We start from the raw sequence: 16,558 nt of genomic DNA, 5'->3' as shown, positions 1-16,558 counted from the left end.
GCCACAAAAACTGAGATGATGACTTGGGGTATGGACCAGAGTTTGAGTATTGCCGGTATTCAGCCAGGAAAGAAGTTGAGATACCTGGGCCTTGATATTGTTGAGGATTTGGACCAGATTGTCAATATCAATTTTTCAAAGATAGTTAAGGACTGCCGTAAGTTACTTCAGTCCTGGTCTTGTCTCCCTCTGTCGTTACTGGGACGGTCTAATCTGGTCAAGATGTCGGTTCTGCCAAAGCTTTCCTTTTTATTTAACACTATTCCCTTGTATTTCGATCCAATCCTTATTAAAACATTCCAGGCCGAGATCAACACATTTATTTGGAATAAACATCTTCCAAGAATCTCGTGGAAAAAGATAAGGAGGCGTAGGGAAAAGGGGGGCTTGGCTGCTCCGGACATCCAGTTGTATGCATGGGCGTTCCAGCTTTCCCATGCCAGAATGCTGTTAAAGAAGCCATTAGAGTTTGGGGTGGGAATTCTATACACCACCTTGCTTGATGGAGAGGGGGTTAGTCAGTTTGGATTCCTTTTGAAATGTGGAGATCCGAAGTACTTCAGCTAACCTATCGATCACGCATATAGAACCTTGGTGGCGTATGAGGACAAAAATAAAAATAAATAAAAAATAAAGCATTGTTGTGTGACAATTGGCTTAGTGCTTCCTTTTTTCCTTATGGGTTAGGGGTACTACAATGCAAACCTATGTAATTTCAGCATTTTTGCCATGTTTGAAACATTTTAGGCTGCATGTATATGTTTTCACATATGCATGTATATATATGTATTTTCTATATGCTCCAGGATCCCGCACGTGGGCGGGGATTATTCATAGATTATGACTATTGATGAGTATCCCCTGGATGAGAAGTAGATCATTTCAGACATTATGGGTGGCGATAGGTACAGACAGCAACAGTGGAGAAAGAGGTAAGAATAGATGTGCTAACTTCAGAAGAAACATTAATGAAGACAAGCACGTGTGTTAGCTGAAAAAAGTCTCTTAATTTATGTGTAGAAACACTTAAAAGACATTGAGAAGTAAGGCATGAAGTAGCACTCTACAAAAAAAATAGAAATAAATGTCGGATACCTGTAATGACCACTTCATCACCATCTTGCAGAAATTTACGTGTGTGCCCATTTCCTAGGTCAATCACTTTGGTTCCTTTCCAGGAGAGCTCTAGCATGGAACCAAAACTGCTTTCATCCTGTAAGAACAAGGTATTTATCAGATCACACCAACATCCAAGGTAATCAAGCTTCATGCAAACAGAAACCTGGAGCAGTCCTTTAACACGTATTTTAAACTTTTCTCCAAATGCTCTCAATCTCTCTCCACACTATATTATCTTCCACCACCTCTTGTCATTTCTGTTATCGTTTACTTCCAAACTTGCTTCAAAGACTTGACCTGAAAAGAATGCCGCACTTTGCTTAATTTTTCAATCTTAACTTCCACACACTCGATATTGTGCTCACAACTACATTTAACATGTCTTGTACACTAACTTGGAATACTACCTATCCACAATATGAATTCCCAGATCTACACACTCGCAGTATTACACCCTACAATCTGATGGTCTGTTTCCAGACGTCAAATGATGAGCCCCAATACACATTGTTTTGTTTTTACATACTCAAAATTGTCAAGCACCACACACAAATAGTTTGGAGTACAATATATTCACACTGCGAATCGCTTCACAATCACGTGTGATCGCATCACAGCCATAATCGATGAGTATCCCATATCTGCACTGGAGTAAGTAAGCTACACGAATAGACTAAAAAGGTATACAATTACAGAAATAACACACCAGCAGCAGAAATTACACATGGTGCTCGGGAGGGGGGGGGCGCAACTGGCAGTTGTGTGATGGAGCAACGCAATGTCGTGGTAAAGAAATGATTAGTAAAGAAACATGTGTGGTAAAGATCACACCCATGCCCCTCTGCCCTGAGCCCTAAAATTAGACCCTCCTGCGGTGTGTTCTACCCACCCCAGCCCTACAACCTACCCCAGTCCCCTATCTTGAGCCTTAAAACACAATCCCCTAGCCTGAATAACATTCTCCGACCCCTGGTTCCCTTCCCCGAGCCCTAAAATTAGCCCCCACCCTCTAAAACCTACCCCCCCAGCTCCAGCCTAACTGACCACTAGGCCTGAAAACGACACCTTTCCTGCCCCCTGCCCGGAGCCCTAAAACTCCACCCCCTAAAAACTACTCCGACCCCAGACCCCCTACAGGAGCCCTAACGCCAGTCCCAACCCCCTAAAACCAGCCCCCATCACCTAAAACCAGCCCCCTCCCCGAAAGCTTGCCCCCACCTCCCAGGCCCCAGCTCAACGTACCCAGCCACATCCCGGTCAGTCCTTCCTGCTACATGCCTTCCGGTTCCTCTCATTCGCTTGCATAGCTAGAACGCTGACTGCCATAACAAGGCATATGCGTGGTTAAGGCATATACGTAGTTAAGGCAAGCGTTGTTCAGCTTACGGGGAAATGGCATGTGTGCTTAAAGCCGCATTGTAAAGGCCGTTTCCAGCCAAAGGGGACACTTAGGAGTGCAACAGCAGGTGCATGAGCTAGGATTACTCAGAAAGACTACAAGCATGCACCATTCTGCAGCTCATCAACACTTTGAGGGGTGCCATGTGACACAATTTTTAGGGCTGCAGGTAATGCCGAATATTCGCTACCTTAATAACAGAATCTGCATCCCGTGGAGTTCCTCTAAAACCAGCATGACCTGCACCGAGAGACTCTGAAGAACGGACTGTGGCCAAGCAATCAAGAAATATGTTGCTACATCATGTCAGAGCTAAGGTGCGCCCAGTGGGATTCTTTGCCCCAACCAGGTCAAGGAAATCGATTGGCTCCCAAGCAACATGCCCAGACAAAGATCACTCGAGAGTACTGAATTTCTCTGCCATTACAAATAACCCACAGCTTTCTAAAGTAATGTGTACTCCAACTGTTAATCCACTAATGGTGACCTGCACCCCTTACATAAGGTATCTATTGGGATCCAAGTCGTCCAGGAACTAGTCATGCATCAAACCGTCAAGTACCCAAACTACACTGGTCACCACCAAACCTGGGCAAATAAAGGGACATCTTAACTTAAGGCAAACTAGACATTTTGTCAGTGCTGTTTTACGGTGATGTTTACTCAACCAATACTTTTACTCAGGTAAAGGAAATTTTTTGCGTTGTTCTTTTTATGATCAAGCCTGTGAATCGAAATGTATCAACAGTTGCTGTGTCTAGGCACCAGAGTACATATTCACAAACGTGGAGCTGTTTAGATGCTAACGCAACATGCAGGGTGGAGGATGCCTGTGTAAACTCATGATGCGTTCTACAACAGATTACGAAAACTGCATTCTTGGTCACTCTTAAGATGATCACCAGTTTACAACAAATGCCCAAATCTCCCAAGCTCAGCAACCTATTTTTACTTTGCTTTTAAATGAACTTTACTCCTGCTTGCATCCACATGGCTAATGGTCTTTAGCAAAGCATCTGCAATTGCTTGTCGGAGGGTGCCGCTGTGGTTTGTGACGCATTTACAGTTGTAGAGTTAGGTTCAGTGTGATTTATTATCATTATAGTTTGTTTCATCTTATAATGTGTGTACTTCATGAGCAATCTTTTAGTGCTGCAAACCAACAGTAGCGGTTACAAGTAACTTAACATTTTGTCTTTTATGGTTTTGAGTTATATTGCGCACACTGCAAATCGGGTTCTAGGTTTTTAACAGCTCATTCCATGAAGGATCAATGGAAGACCATGTGTAAAAAACAAGTTACTTACCTGTACACTGTGGTTCTCCAGTATGGATATCTTTTATAGATTCACATGCTTGAATCATCCCAGTCATCATGGTGGGAGTCCCACGGTAACAGTAAAATAGCAGTATTAAAACTTCAACATTCAAATGCCCATAAGAATTCACTAGCTTTTAGCAAACTATTACCATTGTTAGAAAACATCCAAACTCTTGCCAATCGGAGAGTAGACCATAGAGTCTCCTTCCCCTGCATGGCCACCATACCTCAGATTTCGAGCACGATTACCATAAGGCAATAAGAGAGGTATGGAAGGTGAACCTGAAAAGGGGAGGAGGGAGGGTCGCATGTGAATCTATAAAAGATATCAATACTGGAGAACCATAGTGTACAGGTAAGTAACTTGTTTTTTCTCCAGCGATGAGAGAGGATCGCAAGAATCTGCGGCACACCAAATACAGAATCTTTTCCACTTGGCCGAGTAGCATTTGATGGTAGAAGGAGCTCCGGATTTTTGTAGTATTGCTTGACATTCCTCAGAAATCGTTTGTTGTCTGAATTCTGTGTGATGAGGAGCCAAGCTGACAAATGTAGCGAACGGATTTGAGGATGAACCACTTGACCCTGGTTCATGGACAGAAGATTTTATTTTGGCTGTAACAGAATTGGAGAATTCCTTGATAGGCGATACAGCTCTGTGAACCAGTACTGTCGCGCCCATGCCGGGGCGATTAGAATGAGAGGAAACGCAGGGAATGAGTAGGCAAATGTTCCCTCTCAAGAGAAGTGGAAGGCATTTCCTAGAGAGCCTGCCTGAGGAAATCTGCTGGCGTAAAATCTGCATTTTTTGTTGAGTGACGTAGCGAACAGATGTAGGGTTGGAAACCCCCCAATAGCAAAAAACTGTAGCTGTTTGTCGTTTAGCTCTCGCTCGTGACACTGTTTTGTGTCCCTGCTGAGGGACTCTGCCCAATCGTTTTGGACCACTGGCACATGTTGAACCTATATTGATATTCAGTGGACTATCAGTTATTCCCAGATCTGCTGAGCCAGGATTGAGAGGGCCTGGGATTTTGTTCCACCTTGCTTCAGCAGATAGAACATGGTGGTGTTGTCCATGCGAATCAGGATAGAGGAGTTCCTGATTCTTGGCAGAAATGCTTGGAGGCCCAGAAAAAACGCTTTTAGCTCCAAGAGGTTTATGTGACACAGTGCTTCCTCAGCCGACCACCTTCCGTGGATCTGTAAGTCTTGCAGGTGGGCACCCCACCAGTCCATGGAAGCGTCCGACGTCCTAACCAACTTTGGCTTATCGCATCCTTAGGCGACAGTGCAGAATCAGCGAGATACAGGATGGCATCATCCTTAACATTGATTTGTATGTCCTTACTGAAACGTACTTTTTTGCGGACAGACCCAGCACTGTCTTCTGCAGTCGTAATAGACTTTCTTTTGTGGGAAATGCTGTTGAGAGCATAGTGCCCAGAGTTGCTCCTAAAAATACTATCGACCTGGAGGGAGCCAGAGAGGACTTTTCCCGGTTGATTCTTAGCCCAAGTGAGTGAAAGAGCCGAACACAAGCATATGTCGATCTTCTGGCAGCCTGGAGCGATGGAACCTTGACTAACCAGTCGTCCAGATAAGGGAGTACCTGGTGACCGGCTCGCAGTAGAAAAGCCGCTATTGGTGCCAAGCACTTGGTGAAGAGTCTTGGAGCCAACTTTAACCCGAAGGGCAGTACTCTGAATTGATAATGGCACCCTGCCACCTCGAACCTGAGAAAACGACGATGTTTTGGGTGAATAGGAACATGAAAATACGTGTCCAGAAGATCCAAATAGGACATATAGTCCCCCACATCCACGAGAAGCAGAATTCCTGGAGCTACAACATTCCGAAGTGTTGAGATATGATGAACTTGTTCAATGACCTCAGATCCATTTATCTGTCTCCATTTTCCCGTCTTTTTCTTGATCAAGAAGAAGTGAGAATAAAACCCCAGATTGTGCTGATCCGGTGGCACCTCTTTGATTGCCTGCTTGGCAAGGAGCAATCGGATTTCCTTCTTGTGGATTTGGAGATGACGATGGGAGGTGCTTCACGGAAGCAAATTCGGGGGCTGTAGAACAAATTCCAGGGTGTGACCGAGCTTCCATTGACTGAAGAATTTTGCGCAATAGGGGCCAAACTGAAGTGGGACTACGGTAGCAGTGGCCTGCGGATCCTCAATGCCTCTTATTAGAGTTGTGAGCCCTTCCGCCTGATAGTGGGTGTGGATGTGCTGCTGCTCTAGAGTAGGCTGGAGTCGAGGTCTGCCGAAAGGGCTGCGAATTGTACGGAGCACGATAGCCCTGTTGGTAATATGGCTGAAAACGTTGCTGAAGCTGGGGGCGAGAGAGATATTGACCGCTAACTCTGCCCCAGAAGGTAGCAAACTTTTTTTGCTGCAGATTGGTTAAAGACTTCGCCGTCTCAGTATCCGATTTGATCAACTGCAGCGCTTCATCCACATATTTTCCAAAGAGAAATTCTCCGTTGACAGCCATGTCCAAAACCTTGGCCTGAACTTCCGGATGGAACCTTGTTGCTTTTAGCCACCCCTCACATCTCAATACCCCTGCTCTTGTCATCTGTCTGAAGGCCATTGAAGAAATGTCCAGAGCCACATCAATCATTTCGGAAGAGGCTCTCTCTCCTTCCAACAGCACCTCCTTTGCTTCTTTCTTCTTATCCTCCAGAAGGAACTCCAGCAAGGCTGAGATGTCAGACCACATCTGGCAGTCATACCTTCCGAGGATAGCCATGGCATTGGCGGCACTGATGGCAGTGGCCGCCAAAGCAGAGAACCTTTTGCCGATGTTGTCCAATCGGCACCCTTCCTTGTCAGGCAGAGCCACACACGGAGAGGAAGGGTTCTTTGATCTCCTGTGAGCCGCCTGCATAATGACTGAATTAGGTCGGGGTATCCAATCAGGCTTGCAGGAGAGTCCTCGGGGGGGGGGGGGGCCCTGTACTTTGTCAAATTTCGGCACCACTGCCGGAATAGAAGCTGGCGTCTTCATCAATTTCAGGCCTTCTTTCTATAAGAAATCTACAATGGGAATGGATCGAGAGGAGCACTGCATTGTAGGCTGAAAATCTTATAAAAAGCATTCTGACTGCTTGACAAGCATAGGGAGGTCAAAGCGCCTAGAAGTTCGTTCCAGCAGATCCTGGAATTCACCAATATCTGCAGGCGGAGAGTCAGCTGGAGGCGGAGTAGGAGAAGGTGGAGTAGAGGCCACAGTTGTCCCACTCATCATGGACATTCTGGTTCATTTGCAATTCCCCCTCCTCTAGTTGCTGGTCATCGTCATCCTGACTTTGCGCAGGAATTTCCAAGGTTGGCAGAACGGTCTTGCTTTTCTGCAACGGTGAAACAGCCAGCGACGCAGGAGTGGGGGCCTCCTGAATGGGAGGCGGCTGTGGAGCAGAATTCGCTTCAGGAAATCTCTTATAGCATTAACGAAGAACAGTTACCAAAGGACACTGGAATATTTATGGAGGGTTCTTGAGTTTGTTCTTCCTGTTCCTCATAAGGATAGTGCTCCAGAAACACCTCCAAACGTTGGGAACTGGGACCCCCCCTATCCAGAAAGAATAGTAGCCCTCCAAATAAGTTGATGGATCATCCATAGTCTCCTCTTCCGCAGAGACCGGGCACTTAACCCCAAGTTGTGAAGGACTGTAAGCAGGACCATAAGGACCATCATCTTCAGACTCCTGAAAATCCAGAAGACAAGTAGGTGGACGAGGAGACATTTTTTAAAAGTCCTGCAGGAGGGAAGGCATTAGTTTTGAAAGTATACTGACTTTTTCCCTCGTCGACGGGGTTGTGGACGGGATCGTTGATGGTACAACCAGCTGCGGAACTTGAAGAGTCGTCAACAGTGTACGAACCTGCTGAACCGTCGGAGAAACCCTCACCGACGGAGATGACCTAACCGCAGCCAACAACAGTGATACCACCAATACAGTCATCGATACAGCCATCGTCTTGACTGTCAGAGTAGTAGGCGTCGCTGATGAAACTGTAGACGGAGCGCCAGTTGCAGTGGAGACGGAGGCCATAGACGGAGATTTCTTCATTGACGGAGCTGTCGACAAGTGTTTTCTGTCAACAGAAGAATCTCCAGAAGGAGACAGAGGCGTCGATGGAGGAGCATAACCCAACCTCTGGGGAGAAGAGGTCCAGGCTCCTCAATACTCTCCTTACTTTGAGACCTGGATTTTTTAGGGTCCTTAAGCAATGAGGAAGACCCTTCTTTTCTCTTTCAGGAGGAGGTATGAGGCTTGTCCTCCGAGTCAGAGTCTTTGGCTGCTTTTTTCCTTTGTAGCAAGAGAAGCAGCTTACCCTTGCGGCCCTTGAGTTTTTGAGGAGAAAGTACGAAAGTACTTGCATTCTCTGGGCTTGTGGTCTGGATACAGACTGAGACACTCCTTATGTGGGTCCTCAGAATAAAGTCTGGACTTTCCACAAGTCTTACAGGGACTAAACAACCCTTTTTGACTCTGACATTATGAAGGAAAATAGGTACTCACACTCCTGGCCTGTACCTCATAAGAAATATGAAGAGGAGAGATGAAAAGCTAGCTGGAGTTCAAAAGGGCAACAGTAGAAACACTGACTGAGCAGAGCTCAGGGAGACGGAGACGCCCTAACACACGACGTGTGGTAAGAAATCTGAGGTATGGTGGCCCTTCAGGGGAAGGAGACTCTATGGTCTTCGCTCTGATTGGCTAGAGTTTGTATGTTTTATAACAATAACAATAGGTTGCTAAAAGCTAGTGAATTCTAATGGGCATGACGACGGGGAAGATTCAAGCATGTGAATCTATAAAAGATACAATGTTTGGTATAATTCATATATCAAAGTAGCTCCTGATCTCATTTTACAGGTCTTGGCGAGGTTATTTCTACAGCACCGTTCACTCAAACCTCACTAGAAGCTCGTTTTTGTTTCTGAGTTCTCAAACCATTATGTCCTAAAATACATCCTTGTCCACAAGCACCACAACCCTCATCGGGTATGGTTGGCAGCCTCAAGATCAGTCACCACCCAGTGTAAAAGAACATGCTCACAATATGGGAACCATTTGTAACACCACATAAAACTCTAAATGCGATACTCAATGTGCCGAATACCAGAAATCCAAAGTGAACATACTCAAAATGTGGAGAATGTAGCCTGACAATACACCACATGTGTGTGTGTGTGTGTGTGTGTGTGTGTGTGTGTGTATGCAGGTTGAGTGAAATAATACTGATGTATATCTATGTGTAAGCAGTATGATGGTAGATGCATTTTTTCACTTCTGTGAGGTATTCACAATCGGCAAGCAATCAGCACAAGGTCTTCCCCAGTTCCATTCCAACTCTACAGCCTCTCCCAACTCCATCCGAGCTCCATGGCTACCGTCTCCATCCCACCTAGACTCACCGGACCGCTGATGGTTCCTGAGGCCAGGAGATCTCCGGGTCGAATGTTACACCCATTGCTGGAGTGATGGGCCAACTGCTGCTTCATGGTCCAGTACATGTACTGAGGAGAAAGGAACAGATTGGGTGAATAGGGGGCGGGCAGAGAGAGGGAAGGAAATGTGTATAGACTTCCAGGATTACATAAGTGAGCAGCAGGTATACTGATAGAGCCGGACTATTGAAGAGGGAGAAGGGTGAAGAGAACAATGGTAGGATTAGCCAGGAACCGCCCACCTCTTCTCCACTACCCAATATCGGTGTGAAGTCCTACACAGACATTCAGTGACCATTTTAGTGGTCTTCAGTGAATACAGCTGGGTATACAGGCTAATGACAAAAAGTCAAAGACAGAGAGGTGAGCAGTTCCTGGGGAAAGGAACAAGCAGGGACAGGCAGGTCTTTCTTTGTAATGCCCTCACACACCCCAAGGGATGTCATGCTTCATCATTTGGGCAACTAGCGATCGTCCTACCCAAGGCTCGAGACCCCGGGGTTAGTTGCCCGCCTACACCTATTAACGGAGCAACGATGTGCTCCGGTTTACCCCCGTCAGCCCGGACTAGCTAGCTAGGGGTCTCCAAGTATACCCCAGCACTAGCTTGTCAGTATACTCCCTATCGCCTCTGGCACACAAACCTCATTGGCCAGACGGTAGTGCACACACTACCTTTAGTTTATGGTCCTGACGAAGTGCCACTTGACCCGGTCTGGGCAGTTTGGGCACGAAACATGTTGACCTTTGACACCACATTAGCCCTTTAGGAACATTGCTCCAACACAAGGGTTCTTTCACTATTTTAATCAGGCAAGAGCTACCTAAATAATAAAATAATTCACTAGAGTAGGACCGCCCTGAACCTTTTTAACCCACTGTACCCGTGCACTACCCAACCCCCACACCCACACGCACCCAATGGCTTCTTCAAAAGATCCCCGATAAAGAGCCCCGGTTCCGGGAGCCCGTCGGGCATTGCAGCGCCAGCCCGACGAGGGGCAAATGCCCAAATGATGAAGCATGACATCCCTTGGGGTGTGTGAGGGCATTACAAAGAAATACCTACCTGTCCCTGCTTGTTCCTTTCCACAGGAACTGCTCACCTCTCTGTCTTAGATCTCCTTTGGGAGCCAGTGAGCAGGACCTTAAAAAAACCTGGTTGTGTGCGACATGTGGTAATTATGCTTAGCCATTGGGCCACAATCCAGTCCATCTTTTTGCCCACCGAGCCACTCTAGACAGGAAGCAACCTTATGCAAATCCGCCGTGGTCTTGGCTCTTATAAAAGAGTTCAGCCCAAACTGCCAGGCAATGTTCCTTCCGAATGGGAACACAAGCAACCCCAGAATGGTCTCAGCCTAACTGGGCCTCCTCAGTGATCTGCAAATTGATTCCTAAGGTACAGTGAGCAAGGCACCCACTTTGGGGCATACCTGTAGCGCTTATGACATCTCACTAAGAAACACAGCTTAGTGATGAGTGAACAAAATGGATTACGCTCTTCCCCTGGCAATAGTCTGGGTTACATTCCAGTCCATGTTTGTGCCCCTCAAGACAGGAAGCAAACTTATGCAACTCAGCCTTGGTCCTGCTCCAATAGGAATAGTGAAGCCCAAAGTGCCAAGGGCCCAAGGTGCAATGGGGACTAAAGGTGCACCTCAGTAATAAAGCCCATCAAGACCTACACCTGTCTGACATTGCTTGTATTCCCATCTGGAGAGGACTTGGCCTGACAGTTCGGGTTGGACTATTCCAAACCGGTATGAAGCCAGGTCTGATTTTGCATCCAACTAGTCCCAGTCTAGTGTCGCACAGTGACTAAAAATGATGGACTGGAATGGCCAAGTGAGTAACTACCAGTGGTAGAGATTAATTCCTGCATTCAACCCATCACTTTTTGCTTTTCTAAAAGAGGCCCAATGAATGCATAAAAGAGGTACAGATGACCAAGACTGTTTTTATGTGCCCGTTAGATCTTAAATGCTAAAAAAGAATGCCATTTACCAAAACATGGTGTTTCAAAAGCGGATTCTGTGTTTCACCTGCCTGTGTAGAGTAGGTGATTAATCTCATTTACACCAAGGTCTCATACAACCTTTCCCTGTAGACCCGGTTAAAAGCACTCTAGCATCACTACAAGCACAAACTGTTTTTGTTGACTCTTATCTAAAGTATCACAAATCAAAATGGGATCATTTAGGATTTCCTCAGAGAGGGCAGACATATCACATATATAAATCCGTCTAAAATATATTGTCACCCCTTTGCTCTGCTTCTTACTATGGTGTCACTGTTGATAGCATTACAGGCACTACACTATCTCTTGAACATCCAGAGAGGATGACAATGCTGGAGGCATAAAATCAAGCACCGCCAAAGCAAACTTGACAAAGGAGCCAAAAGTGCAGCACTAATGAACAAACTCTTCTTCCTCTACCATTTCTTCTACCTCTCCTTTAAGGTCATCTTCTGCATTTAAGGTTTGTTAGTATTTCAGATGCTGACATGTACTTAACGAATCTACTGGAGATATTTGGGCCGAACTTTAATGGCCCCTGTGAGACCCAAATCATACTTTTTAGGACGATGTCCAGGACATGGTCTACTCCTCAGTCAGGATCTTGCCCCAAACATCTCTAGTTGCTGCCGGCCGGGAGGCAAATGTGCCCAGAATTAGTTGCAAAGGGGGAACAAGCGTAAATCCACTGATCAGGAGAAGAACCACTCTTTATCCTGTTAAGGCACCATAAAAGCCTATTTTCTTTGGCAAACCTAACCCCATATAAGAAACTGAATCTGGACTATTTAAAACATCATAGTAACACACTCATCTAAATTTTTTTTTCTCCCTCGTTTCAGTCAATCAGCAATTGCTGGTACAACAGCTGGACAAAGGAGCTCATGGCCTGGGCTTTCATCTTGCTCCCATCATACTTTCTAGTTGCTAGTAGTGCCGAAACTGGGATTTAAATGCAGCCACACACCCTCAATGGCCAACATGTTGTCATCAGCTGGTCTCAATTAGTGGGCTGTAAATTAGTCACCAGCAGTTCCTTCCTCTTTATCGCAACATAACGTCTCCGTCTCAGCGGTCTTCAAACTGTGGGGCGTGGCCCCCTGGGGGGCGTGGAGTCATCTCATGGGGGAAGCCAGTCTACATCCCCCCAGTGGCAAGCAGAAGCCCCAGAAAGCACTCACTAGTGTTTTTTTTTTTTTGTAAATCTTTTTATTAAAACCAATTCGACAACATGGCTTAGTATCACTGAATCATACAATAGGCGGCAGCAAGACAGAAGTTCCTAAGTATACATGAATTTTGCACAGTAGGAATTACACTTCAAGGGAGACATCTTCCTCCAACAGTCTGGGTGGGGAACAGATATTACCACGGTATGTGTTCCAGGGGGCCCACACTTTGGACCACTTACGGGGGCAGCCTCGAGCAATGTATACGGTTTTCTCACGGTGCATGCACCAATCAAGGTCTTTCTTCCAGTCAGCGATTTTGGGCGCATGTGTCGCCCAGCAGAGTTGCGCTATATTTCTTTTTGCTACCATGCAACCAAGTGTAACCCATTGCATGGCATGGTGGTTCAGGTCTGTCGGCTCCCAAATATTAAGGATGCATCTGGGGGCTTCTGGCTGGATCTCAATTTTCAGCGTAGTGCTAATGATTTCATGTATCTTTCGCCAATATTCCTGAATATGTCTACAGCGCCATAAGGTGTGCATGAAAATGCCTGGGTGTGTGCACCCCCGTCTGCAAGACCCATCTGTCTGGACTCACTAGTGGTTTTGATTAGAACATTTTGAAGCCTGTTAACATCATTGAGCATTGTTGGCCTTATGTTTAAAGGCAGATTGGCTTGTGCGGAGAATGGCTTGGATTTGTGTAAGGAAGGGCAGGAGCAGTCTTGGAAACTCGTAAGTAGCGAAGGGTGGACAGGGAAACTGAGCTTTGCGCACTTTACATTTTCTACGGTCTGGATGGGAGTCAGAAGATGGGGGTTGGTTGTGGTTTTAAAAAAAGACACCCAGTGGTAGTTTGCAGAAGTGTTTTGGATGGGTATTTTGAAGAGGAATTTTAGTTTAGGGTTTTTAGCAGGTTTGGTGGTGCTATGAAAAGGGGTACGGAATGATTTCTTACAAAGTGAGTTCTGCGTGGGGCTTGGTAAAGAATGTCTGAATTGTACTTTCTAGAAAGAGGCCTGAGTGCTGCTTTTACAGGTGGGATCTGTGTGATGCTTTTCAGAGAAAGTTGAGGAATGGCTTTACATAGGGGGTCCATAGTGGGCTTTCTAGAGGATGTCTTGTTGAGAACTTTAAAGAATGAGTCTGGTTGGACTCACTAATACCAAAGGATGTGTGGAAATCTCATTATACCAAGATATTCAGCCCGAATGGTATTACTAGTGAGGAAATAAGTCAGGAGATCCCACTAAATCCAACGACCGCACACCATTTTAGCGCTTCCCATTCAGTGAGTAAGGTTGAGGAAGCCCTCAAGAAATGGATACATCAAAAAGCCCCAGGGCAGGATGGGGTACCTCTTGATTTATTTAAAAGTAATCTCCAAATCCTGGCACCCCTCCTGTCGAACGTCTTAAGAGCAGCAATAATTGGTCCTATTCCAACATCATGGAAAGAGGCAATAGTTGTCCCTGTGTACAAAAAGGGAAAGAAGGAGATCCGGCTTGTTATAGGCCAATTCCCTAATTGACGCTACGGTTCAGGTGCTGGGGAGGGTGATCCCAGCGCGCCTTGAGACCTGGTCAGACTCCAAAGGGCTAATGTCCCAAAACTCAATATGGCTTTCGAAGAGGTATAGGGACAAACGAACAGTGCCTCAACTTGGCACTGATCAGGGGCAAGTACATGAAGGCAAGGAAGGGGTCAATATATTGTGCCTTCATGGACTTGGCCATTGCTTTTGATACGGTTAATAGGGGCAAACTGTGGTCCATGACGGGGGGAAATGGGCTTTGAGGAGCCTCTTATTACCCTATTGCGTAGGTTGCATGCATCCACCACCGTAGCCATACGATTCAGCCCTGGGGGAGAAAGGACGAGGCCCATTGTTTCTACAGAGGGAGTTCGTCAGGGGGTGCATATTGGCTCCCTTTCTCTTGTATACAAATTACAAATTAGAATCAGCCCTAAAAGATCAGGAGTTATACTTCCCCAGAATAGAGGGCAAGCCGATTCCGCTGTTGTCATATGCGGACGACACGGTTTTAATGGCTTTAACTGCTAATAGTTTACAGAAGTCCCTGAATGTTTTTACTAATTTTATGCTAGCCCTGGATCTAAAGGTTAATTTTACCAAATCCTACATTATGGTCTGCGGACCGAGCTACACTAAATCTAGAAAGTTTATGGTAAAGGGTAAGACAATTGACAAGGTCTCAAATTTCAACCATCTGGGGAAAGTTTTTAATAACAAATTGAGCTGGCAACATCTCATTATATCCAGGGTGCAGAACGCTAGCCATGCTGTGGAAGGTCTTTTCCGCTTTGCATGTAAGTTGGGCCGTAAGCCAGTAGCGGAATTGATAACATTATATAAATCAAAACATTTGTCTACTGCCACATATGGGGCGGGAGTATGGGGAGATTATAAAAGCACACAACATCAGACCCTAGAATTTTGTTTTTCTTTTTTTAAAGAGATTGTTGATTATCCCAATAAGTGCCCCCACAGCATTCTGTCAATCTGAGGTAGGGGTAGATTTTATTGCTGATCGGATTAATATTGCCCCATTGATCTTCTGGGCCAAAGTTTGGCTGTCGGAAGGCCTAAAGCTCACACGAGAAATTATCAAGGATTGCATGATGCTGGATAATGCCTAGGCTATCCCATGGCTTTCCTATGTGAAAGGAAAATTTAATGAAATAGGCCTAGGGCATTATTACGATAATCTTAACAGCATAGATACAAGTATGAAATCGATCATAAAAATGCATATTGTGGTGAGCTTGACAATCGCCGGCAGCTAGCAGGGCTGCAACCTCACATCGATCCGCCCCTTTTATATCAACAATTTTATTTGTCTTTTAACACAAATGTGCAGGTCAGATTTCTTTTGACTAGATTTCGGCTTTGCACATTGCACTTTAGTGGCCTTTCCCAAACAGGCCGGATGGTGCAATAACCTCACTCCTTGCCCTTGCGATAAACTTATCACAACAAAACACTTTGCACTTTACCCTATTCTTTACACTTTATAAGGAACCAAGGGCGCGGTTCCTTATCCCACTTTTAAGAGAAACCCGCCCACGCAATTACCAGGAGGGTTTTATCTTTTTATTATCCTTGTCCACTGAAGCAATCTGAGCGGCAGTACTACTTTTATTAGGGTCGCACTTTTAATAAGGATACGGTACGAAATGTAAACAAAATTGGCGTCTTATTTTTAGAATCTTGTATTTTAAATTTCTTTGATAAACTAGAATATTTCAGTCAAGTGACATTTTATTGTACTAATTCAATATGTACATTTTATGTATTTTGTATGAATGTTATATTTTTATGGTTTATTTAAACCGAATAAAGTTATTCTTGACTTGAGTCTGGTTGCCCTGTCAAGTACTGTGCATGGGTGGTTCAACTAAAGTATTTTAGTGCTGGTGTCCGCATCACAGCACTAAAAGGAATTAGTCACCCAATTTTTTGTTATGGTCGGGTCATTAAGGGGTCGTAGGTTAGTGACCTTCCATTGCAGGTGTTTTTCAACGGTTTCTAGAACTTTTTTATGCTTTTCATTGCTTAAAAGGGTGCAATTTTTGAGATCTAGCTCTTTCCATGCACTGCATTGCTTGTTTTTGTTCATGGGAAAGTCTTACTTTAAGTGTCGCACATTTGGTCATTGAATGTCACTCCTAAGCACACTGAAACCATGGAAATGCGACACATAAGCATTCAGAAAATGTAGAAGCTAGGGTCTGGGTGCAAATTTCCAGGGCTTTCAGGATAGGGCGTTGTAATTACAGATCAGGATGGCGCTTTGCAGAGAAGATCTGAATGGGGCTTTGGTTAGAGATCCTTGATGGGGCTTTTGCCCAGTGTAAATCCCAAAATACCGACGATTTAGCTAGCCTTCTTACCTTTCTATCGATCTTCCCTTTCATATGTTTCAGGGGGGGGGGGGGGGCTTGGCATAACAAAGATTGAAGACCAGTGTTCTAGGTGGTCTTCGCTCCTGATCATATACCTGTAATCCTAGTTCTCATCCAGGGGTATAC

The 16,558-nt window shown here is 45.3% G+C and overlaps 1 protein-coding gene across 1 annotated transcript in view; it reads right to left on the bottom strand.

The window, feature by feature from the left end:
- The window catches only part of FAH (fumarylacetoacetate hydrolase), a 301,255-nt gene that overhangs the window by 30,132 nt on the left and 254,565 nt on the right, over positions 1-16,558 (bottom strand). Inside the window, exons 12-13 of the mRNA XM_085644709.1 lie at positions 9,281-9,382; positions 1,096-1,213 (exon numbers count right to left, since the gene is read on the bottom strand). Of these exons, the coding sequence (XP_085500835.1) occupies positions 1,096-1,213; positions 9,281-9,382 (220 nt within the window). The remainder of the gene's footprint in view (positions 1-1,095; positions 1,214-9,280; positions 9,383-16,558) is intronic.

Source organism: Triturus cristatus, chromosome 3_1 (assembly GCF_964204655.1).
Source record: "Triturus cristatus chromosome 3_1, aTriCri1.1, whole genome shotgun sequence".
Lineage (NCBI taxonomy): Eukaryota > Metazoa > Chordata > Amphibia > Caudata > Salamandridae > Triturus > Triturus cristatus.
This window is presented reverse-complemented; position numbering and strand designations above follow the sequence as displayed.